The sequence below is a fragment of the Phoenix dactylifera genome, chromosome 2, assembly GCF_051530095.1.
Source record: "Phoenix dactylifera cultivar Ajwa chromosome 2, Ajwa_hap1_PhDact_Kaust_v1.1, whole genome shotgun sequence".
NCBI classification, from domain to species: Eukaryota; Viridiplantae; Streptophyta; class Magnoliopsida; order Arecales; family Arecaceae; genus Phoenix; species Phoenix dactylifera.
In genome coordinates, this window is record NC_143191.1 from 53361352 (window position 1) to 53370201 (window position 8850).

Sequence of the window (8850 nt, forward strand, 5' to 3'; positions counted from 1 at the left end):
TTTAAGCTGAATCCACTACAAGAAAAAGGAGCTTTGGCGACGCTTTTTGAGGCTTTTACCGACGCTTATAAGCGTCGGTAATTTTCTTCCCGACGCTTTTCAAAGCGTCACCAAAGCGTCGGCTATGTCGGAGTGGAAAAAAATTGCTGACGCGTTTGAAAAGCGTCGCTAAAGGTTATTTTTAGCGACGCTTTTAAGCGTCGCTAAAATTCCTCAACCAGTTCAATTAGCGACGCTTTAAAGCGTCGTCATAAATTTTTTTTACAGAAAAAAAAATATAAAAATACCCAAGAAAACCGCCGCCGAAGCCATTGCCGTTGCCGCCGTCGCCTCCTCATGATCCCCGCCATCTCCGCCTCTGCCGCTTCTGGATTGTCCGCCGCTTTTGGTTCCATTCGAATCTGGGGTGTTCCCAGTTGGGCTTCAAGATTTCCAGGGCAGGGCCGGTGTATCATTAGGCTATCCGCAGAGAAGCCTCAGCGGCCGCAAGGGGCCGGGTCCCAGCCAGTCCTCCATGGTTCTCAATGTCGAGCCTCTCATGGCTTTCGGGCCTCCTGACGAGCTCTCGTGCGTGACAGGCGATAACAGATCGTGCAGGGGAAGAGTCGAGATGAACAGCAAGTGCCCGCCTGTGAAGAAAAGCAGCGGCTGCAAAACTCACAAGAAGCCGAATGTAGTGATCCGATGTCATTCTAGATCATCATGTACCAAAAGATTATATCAACCTCATGAAACCATTAATTAATTAACCAATTGATTTTCATCGATCGTGGGAATTAATAAACATTCGTCGATTGATTCCACCCTTTTTTTTTCTCTGAGAGAGAGAAGAATTAATTCTACAGAATTTGACCTACTGATGGATATGTGTGGGATCTTCATGTAGATTGTTAGTGAAATTGGTGGAGCAGTATGGACTGAGGAAGTGGTCGCACATTGCTCAGATGTTGCGTGGGAGGATAGGAAAGCAGTGCAGAGAACGATGGCACAACCATTTGAGGCCTAACATCAAGGTTCAACTTCTTCCTCTGAAAAATTTGAGACTTTTCTTCCCATCTCTTCCCCGCCCTGTTGTTGCTGCTGCTGCTTCTCCCACTTCAACTTCGACTTCGACTTCCTACAGAGAGAGAGAGAGAGAGAGAGAGAGAGGCGATGGGTACCTTGGCGGGGGAGAAGGAGGAGGGATCGGGTGGGTGGCCTGAGAAGGCATGAAGCCGACGCCGAACAAGAGGGAGGAAGCTCCATCGAACTCCATCGACGCCGGAGAAGAGGGATCGGGGGCCTGGGTGGCCGCTCTCTCTCTCTCTCTCTTGCTTCTTGGAAGGAATCTAATCAAGAATCGGGAGGGGGTTAGAGATTTGTAAGGGAGGGGGTTTGAGGGATTGGGAGAGGGGAGGGGATTTGTAGAGAGGAGGGGGGAGGGGGCGAGCGGCGGAGAGAGAAGGGGAGGGGAGGGGGGGATAATGGCCTCCGATGACGCTTTCTAAAGCGTCGTTGGGGGGAAAAAAATAAAAAAAAAGGGATTGTTGCTTCCGCCGACGCTTAAAAGCGTCGGCCCAAGCTATGGGTTGCGACGACGCTTATAAGCGTCGGCGGAAGCCAGACTTCCTAAAAAATTACCGACGCTTCTACTTAGCGTCGGCAGACAAAAGTCGGGAAAGATAGTTTTTCTTGTAGTGATCTCCGCCACAATCATCTCTAGCTAATTCTCCAGATCCTCCAGCCAATTCAGCCAATACTTTTCTAATCGAAGCTGGATCTCTGCCAGAATCATCTCTAGCTGATTCTTTGAATCTTCCTGCTAAATCAGCCAATACTTTTCTAATTTAACCTGAATCTCTGCCACAATCATCTCTAGCTGATTCTTTGGAGTGAGGCATGTTTACAGGGGGCAATAGTGCTGTGGACTGGATGACCACTTTTGTGGCGGATTATTCGAAAGGGCTCCCATAGACTCCAGAGGCTCATATATTCAGTATATCTAGGGATATTTTATTTTTTGACTTTTAGAGCTGTATTCATACCAACCCTGTATAATAGGCTGGCAAAAAAAAAATCTAAAATAGAGAAGCAATACCATCAAAAGTAATTATATTCTGCACCCGATCTACCAGCTTGGCTATAGATCAGATCAATATTAACCCACCACGTGTCCATGGAATAAAAAATAAACCCTATCGAAGGATTGGAATGGTTAGGTTGTATGTTCTGCACGAAAGAATGCTCGTTCTTCTTTCACAATATCGAGTGTTGGATCTGAAAGCACTCCGAACTCCTTTATTTCATTCATCAGCCTATACAGATCTCAAAGCGATCATTGCATGATTCAATGGTGGATTCGACACCGGAGCCCTAGCTTCTTCCTCGGCCCCGGGCACCATTCCAAGCTCATTGCATTCCTCAAAGAAAGACCACTCTTTCGCCCGCCGCCGCCGCCTGCACCATGGACGAAGGCGCAGTCATTCGCTTTATTCCATCTTGCTTTCGGTCATCCCCTCTGGAGGGGCGAGAGGAGCATGCAATGTCTCCACCCATGCCCCATAGCCTCTCTCGAAGGAAGAATACAGTAACCCCCTCTCCTCCGCCCTCCCCAACCTTCTTATAAATGCCCTCACCCTCCCCCAGGCTTCCCTTTGTAGCAGCAGATTTGCTTCTTGGTCCTCCCCATCGTCATGGCCATCTCCCTCCTTGCTTTCACCGCATTCCTCCTCCTCGTCCTCGATCTCGAGGAGGGCTACGTCTTCCCCACCGCCGCGGCCCCCGAGGGCATCCGTCGGTCGTCGAGTTTCCCAATGTCAATGATTCCAACAGTTATTGGGTGCATGAGTGCTATGTTAAACTCGATCATTGACTTTTTCCCCTTTTTTCTTAATTTCTTTGAGAATATGCTATTTAGCATCGGTTTGTGTGCTTGTAAACTTCAATCTTTTATTTTTTTTTGTCAATTGTGTTAGAGATAATATTGAATCTCTGCCACAATCATCTCCAGCTTCGGATCCTCTAGCTAATTCAGCCAGTACTTTTCTAATTTAAGCTGAATCTCTGCCACAATCATCTCCAGCTGATTCTCCATATCATCCAGCCAATTTAGCCGATACCTTCCTAATTAAAGCTAGATCTCTGCCATAATCATCTCTAGCTGATTCTTTGAATCCTCCAGTTAATTCAGCCAATACTTTCTTAATTAAGCTGAATCTCTACCGCAATCATCTCCAGCTGATTCTTCGGATCCTCCAGCTAATTCAGCCAATACTTTCCTAATTTAAGCTGATCTCACACGATTACAGATGATAGTTTTGTACAGCCTAGGACACTTGTTATTTTTTCTTGAAACCTTGTTTTCTATACTTAACACATGTACAGTACATCTATATTAATGCAAAACATCAAAGGCCTAGTATGTTTTTGTACCACCTGTTATCTTTCATAGTATTAGAGTCTTGCAAATATTAGGTTTTGCCATTAATGTTCCTATGGCGCACTCTGATGCTATTTCCTCTCAACAACTTAATCTGCCTACTTTGAATGTGAAATTGTCTAGCCCTAATGAGTACCTTGGTTGGGTGGCTACGTTCCTGCCACTACTTCGAAGCTATGATCTCATTGGCTTCGTTGATGGATCGAAACCAGCACTTGTGCAATTTGTTAATGATGCTGCAAAGATTGCTGGTATTATTAATACAGAATATGCCAAATGGTATAAATTGGATCAAACTCTACTTACCTTCATACTGTCTACTCTAGAACCATCACTTCTCTCTTCTATGTATGGATTGAATACTTTCCAAGTAACCTGAGAATCAATCACAACAAGATTTGCTTCCCAATCTTGATCCAGAATCACTCACCTCAAGAAGCAATTGCAGACTCTACAACAAGGTAACCTCCGTTGCTGTTATGAGTATCTAACTCAGGCTAAGCTCTCTGCAGATCAACTCTCGACTGTGGGATAGCCAATCTTAGATGCTGATCTTATCTCCTATGTCACAAATGGCCTCAATCCTCACTTTGTTGAATTTATTACTGCTCTGACAATCTCTGTGTGACACCAGGCTATGAGTTTCACTGATTTCCATTAAGAATTATTCAATTATGAGATGATGCTTGTGTTAGCACATCTCCTAATTCTAGGAGACTTGATGTGGCCCACTTGATCAAGCTTATCCCACATCAAGATAAACCTCGTTTAAATGGTGATTAAATCCAATAAAGAAAGATGTTATATGGAGTTTATCTTAACTGGTAGTTTCTGTGATGGATGAAAACTAATTAGAGATAAACCTTAAAAATAAAGATCTATGTTCCTAACCTAGCACTATAAATGTGTATCCATCGCTTAAGGTACTTAAGTCCTGCGGTTGGAAGCTCCAAATCTTCTATTTCTCCTGCAGATCTCTTCTTCTTCTTATGGGCGAAGGTTAGTAAAAATTTGTTTACTTTATGAAATCTTCTGCTGCGCATAGTTTTTCTTATATTGTGGCATCAAAGCCTATCTTTGGCTCATGTTGTTTAGCATCAATGGAGAATTTATATTATTTAAGCATGTGGAAATAGTTTTGTTTGGGCGACGCGGGACTAAACCCATCTTACTCCATCTTCCTCCTCGTTTTCTACTCCTAAAATTCCCCTTACCAACAGATCTGGCCATGAATCATTCTTTGATTTCTTGGCTAGATCTGATTCATGATGGATGAGAGAACGAAGGGGAAGAAGAGGAAGAACAGCAAGGGAGGCTTCCCGCCGCTGGACGGCCGCCCTATGCCGTGCGACGGAAGTGAGTCCAGGCGGCTCGCACGCCTCCGCCGCGGGCGGACGTCGCTGCCCAAAGGGCTTCCTCATTGCGATGCCGCCTCCATCACGGGTCGAAGCGGCTGAATCAGGCCTCCCTCGCCAGCCATGGCCGCCGCCGCCCACGGCTGCCATGGCCGACGGCGGAAGGGGAAATGGGAGAGAAAGCCACGGCCGCCGCCGAGGCGCCGTGGCCTCCTCTCCCGGTGGCCGGAAAGGCCACTGGCCGGGCGCGGCAATGAATCTCCGCCGGGCCGCGCCACCATAAAAAAAAAAAAAAAAACAAAAAAGGAGATGAAGGGGGTCTTCTTCCCACCGTGTCTTCTTCCCGTCGGACGGAGCAGCGCGGCGCCGCGCGCTCACGCCGGCGGCCACTCGTGGGAGGCCTCTCCGGCCGCATGGGAGGAGGAGGGAGGAGGCGGCCGCCGCCGCCGGTTTGGCTCCCTCTTCTTCTCCCTCTTTGGATCGGTTGGGGAAGAAGATGAAGGAGAAGAGGTTTCGGGTTCGGGCTTGAAACCCGAAACCCGAAACCCAAATCCGTTTGGCTGAAAAAAAGGGAAGTTTTACAGTTAACCCCCTTCAATATGTTAATTCAGAAAACGGTGCTTCCAAAATTTATACGTAATCCCCAGGGGAAATCAAAATTACATAAAGGTTCTTGAATATGTTTAAGAGACCCCTGACATACGTTATTTCACAAAAGGGTCTTCAGAAACTTACATATGGTCCACAGAAGAAAGTTTTACTATATATAGGTCCTCTAATATATTTATTTGGTCCCTATACTCAAGTTTCATTACAGAATAGTACACTGATAATTATGTATTGCTCCATGTAATGAATTGTATTGCATAAATAATCAATTTAGATGCTTTTTTATGATGAATCATAATTATTTAAATTGTTCATATTTTTATGGTCAAGGGTGATACATGCATAAGACAAAGATGATTAAATTTTTGCATATTTGTGGTGACGAGCCAAAGCATCTTATAAATTTTTGAATGCTTTAATTTAGTCAATGGTGAACAAAGTCACACAGCACGTTTTAAAGTGTCCAAGAGGCTCTTCAAGGCAAAGATGCACGAAGGGCAGTCTGTCCATGATCACTGTTTGACTATGATCAAGGATCTAGAGGAGCTTGAGAAGCTCGGCATGACCATGCACAAAGAATTGCAAGTGGATTTGATCCTGCAATCCCTTCCAGATTCATTTGGGCAGTTTATAGTAAACTACCATATGAATAAAATTGATTGCACCAAGATCGAATTGTTAAATATGTTGGTAACTGCTGAAGGGGCCTTGAAAGGTTCAAGGGGCACTGTTCTCGCTGCAGAGTTGGCTTCTACTTCCAAGAGAAAGTCTACTTGGAAGAAGAAAAGGTCCGTGAAGAAACAGAAGAACGAGAAAAAGCCAAAGAAAGAACTTGAAGAGAAAAAGGCTGATGACAAAGAAAAATGTTTCCACTGCAACGTCGACGGTCATTGGAAGAGAAACTGTCCTTTATATCTCGAGAGCCTGAAGAACAAAAAGGGAGACACACCTTCAGAAGGTATATTAGACCTGCTCGTTATTAAAACTAATGTCACAGTTTCTTCTACTTCCAATTGGGTTATTGATTCTGGTTCTAGTACTCACTTGTGCACTACTATGCAGGATCTAAAGAAAAGTAAAAGGCTAGTGGAAGGTGCAGTAACCCTTTGGGTTGGCAACGGCGCAAAAGTTACTATTGTAGCTGTGGGCACCTATCCTCTACGACTATCGTCTGGATTTAGTTTGATACTTAAAGACTGTTATTATGTACCTGCTGCTAGCAGAAATTTGATTTCTGTTTCATGTTTAGCACAGGATGATCATATTTTTACTTTGATAAAGACTACTGTTCCATTTATTTTAGAAATAAATTGGTTGTACGTGGTTTCATGATTGACAATCTTTATCACTTACATATGGATATATCTGTGAATATATCTGAGCAAGTAGTGAGTGCCATAGGATCCAAAAGATCCAGAGATGAGATCAACCGAAAGTATTTGTGGTATCTCAGACTTGTCCATATTGGAGAAGATAGAATAAACAAATTGGAGAAAGATGGGCATCTTGGCTCATTGACTTCCGAGTCATATCCAGTTTGTGAATCCTGACTTCAAGAAAAAATGGTCAGATTACCTTTGTAGGACATGGAGAGAGGACCACTGAGATACTTTTTCTGGTTCATACTGATGTGTGTGGCCCATTCAATGTGCAAGCCAGAGATCGTTATTTATACTTCATTACCTTTACTAATGAATTTTCACGATATGGGTATGTGTATCTTATGAGACACAAATTTGAAGCTTTTGAAAAGTTCAAAGAGTTCAGAAATGAAGTAGAAAAATAAACTGGAAAACCTCTTAAGGCTCTTCGATCAGATCGAGGAGGGAAATACTTTAGTGAAAAATTTTGTGACTATCTCAACGAAAATGGCATAGTCTCACAATGGACCCCTCCTGGTACACTACAACTCAACGGGGTGTCGGAGAGGGGAATCAGACTGTTGAGTGATTGTTGTTTCCCTATTTGATTTTGATGAGCCCAAAATACTTGAGTATATTTCATATTATGCTAACAAATTCAAGTAACTGTTTCAGGGAATATATTGTTAAATGTGTTAGAATGCCATAGAAAATGGTTCAAGAATTTTAAGTCTAGTTTTTACAATGTTTAGAACCATTTTAGTCTTTGCTCTGCACTTGAGTGGACTCCAAGGATTTTCGAGTTGACTCTGACACAAAGGCTGCTATCTAGCATGCCCTCAAGGTGACTCCCAGCTTGGGCAAGTCGACTCTTAATAGATGTTGGCACAAGTGTGGCGCATCCAAAGTAAGAAAATGCAAGAAACTGCAGTGAAAATAATAGAGGGGTCGACTCATGCTGATCTGGGGTCGACCCCTGAAGAGCTGGGGCTGACCCCTAAAAAGCTGGGGCCGACCATTTAAGAGCTAGGGTTGACCCCTGAAGAGCTGGGGTCAACCCCTGAAATCAGACAGAAAAACAGCTCTCTGAAATGCCTGAGAGAGTCGACTCCAAGTGAGTAGGGGTCGACTCGTGCTGTTAAGGGGTCGACTCATGGATTGCAGGAGTCGACCACAGGTCGGGGCCGGTGATATAGAGAGAGCGGAGTCGACTCGAGTTGTGCCAGAGTCGACTCCATGCGTGCAACAGATTTAAGTAGGGACGAGAATTGGTCTCCTACTTGCTTAAGGCTTAGGTATTTTGAGTTTTAAGGTGGCTAAATATTATTTGGGCTAGGTTTAGGCTCAAGGGAGAGAGAGCATGCAAGTCATGGATGTACATGGGCTTGGGTTAAGTGCTTTCTCATGTGGTTTAGCTTAGGGGAGTTTTGGGGTTTGGGTAATGTTTGACCAGATATATATACACTCTTGTAATTTATGTTTAGGTGGAATGAAATCATTGGAAACTCTTTCTCCCTGAAACCCGAATCTCGTTTCTCTCTTCCTCTCACGCCATCATCCCTAAGAATTCTAGGGCACGCCGCCATTGTTGAAGAAGAGCCAAATTCCGCTTAGCTCTTCTTCTCCTTCACCATTCAATCAAGGTCCAACGCCTCTTGCAGTATAGGGGATGCCCTAGGTGCTGTGGTTTGAGGCGCACGTATCCCACAATTGGTATCAGAGCCATTGGTTGCTGATTCGGTGGAGAAAAATCAAAATCTGTGGTAAACCTTCAAAATAGAATTTTCTGCGTTCATTAAATTTCTATTTGGTGTTATGGCTTCGAGAAATCTCAAAGCAGATTTTGAGAAGTTCGATAGCAAGGAAAACTTCACCCTATGACAGCAAAGGGTGAAGGATTTGCTGGTACAACAAAAGATATATAAGGTCTTGGTTAGAGAAAGACCGAAAATGATCAGTTTGGAAGATTGGAAGGAGTTAGAGGAGATAGCGTTTAGCACCATTAGAATATGCCTGACTGATCATGTACCACCTGAGATTTGCTCAGAGACCACGGCCAAAGGGCTATGGGAGAGGTTAGAAAACACTTACATGGGCAAGAGCATGA

General features: G+C 44.2%; 1 protein-coding gene across 2 annotated transcripts; it reads left to right on the forward strand.

The window, feature by feature from the left end:
• Window positions 1-4340: 4340 nt before the first annotated feature.
• On the forward strand, window positions 4341-7981 carry LOC148714920 (uncharacterized). 2 transcript variants are annotated; one of them, XM_088716974.2, is made up of 3 exons: window positions 4341-4417; window positions 5807-6340; window positions 6445-7981. In XM_088716974.2, exons 1-3 carry the CDS (start codon window positions 4408-4410, stop codon window positions 6459-6461), a joined length of 561 nt encoding a protein of 186 aa, XP_088573100.2. In that variant the 5' UTR covers window positions 4341-4407; the 3' UTR covers window positions 6462-7981. The 2 variants fall into 2 exon arrangements, with proteins under 2 accessions (XP_088573100.2, XP_088573101.2); XM_088716975.2 differs by having other exon boundaries at window positions 4354-4417; window positions 6086-6340.
• Window positions 7982-8850: the final 869 nt, after the last annotated feature.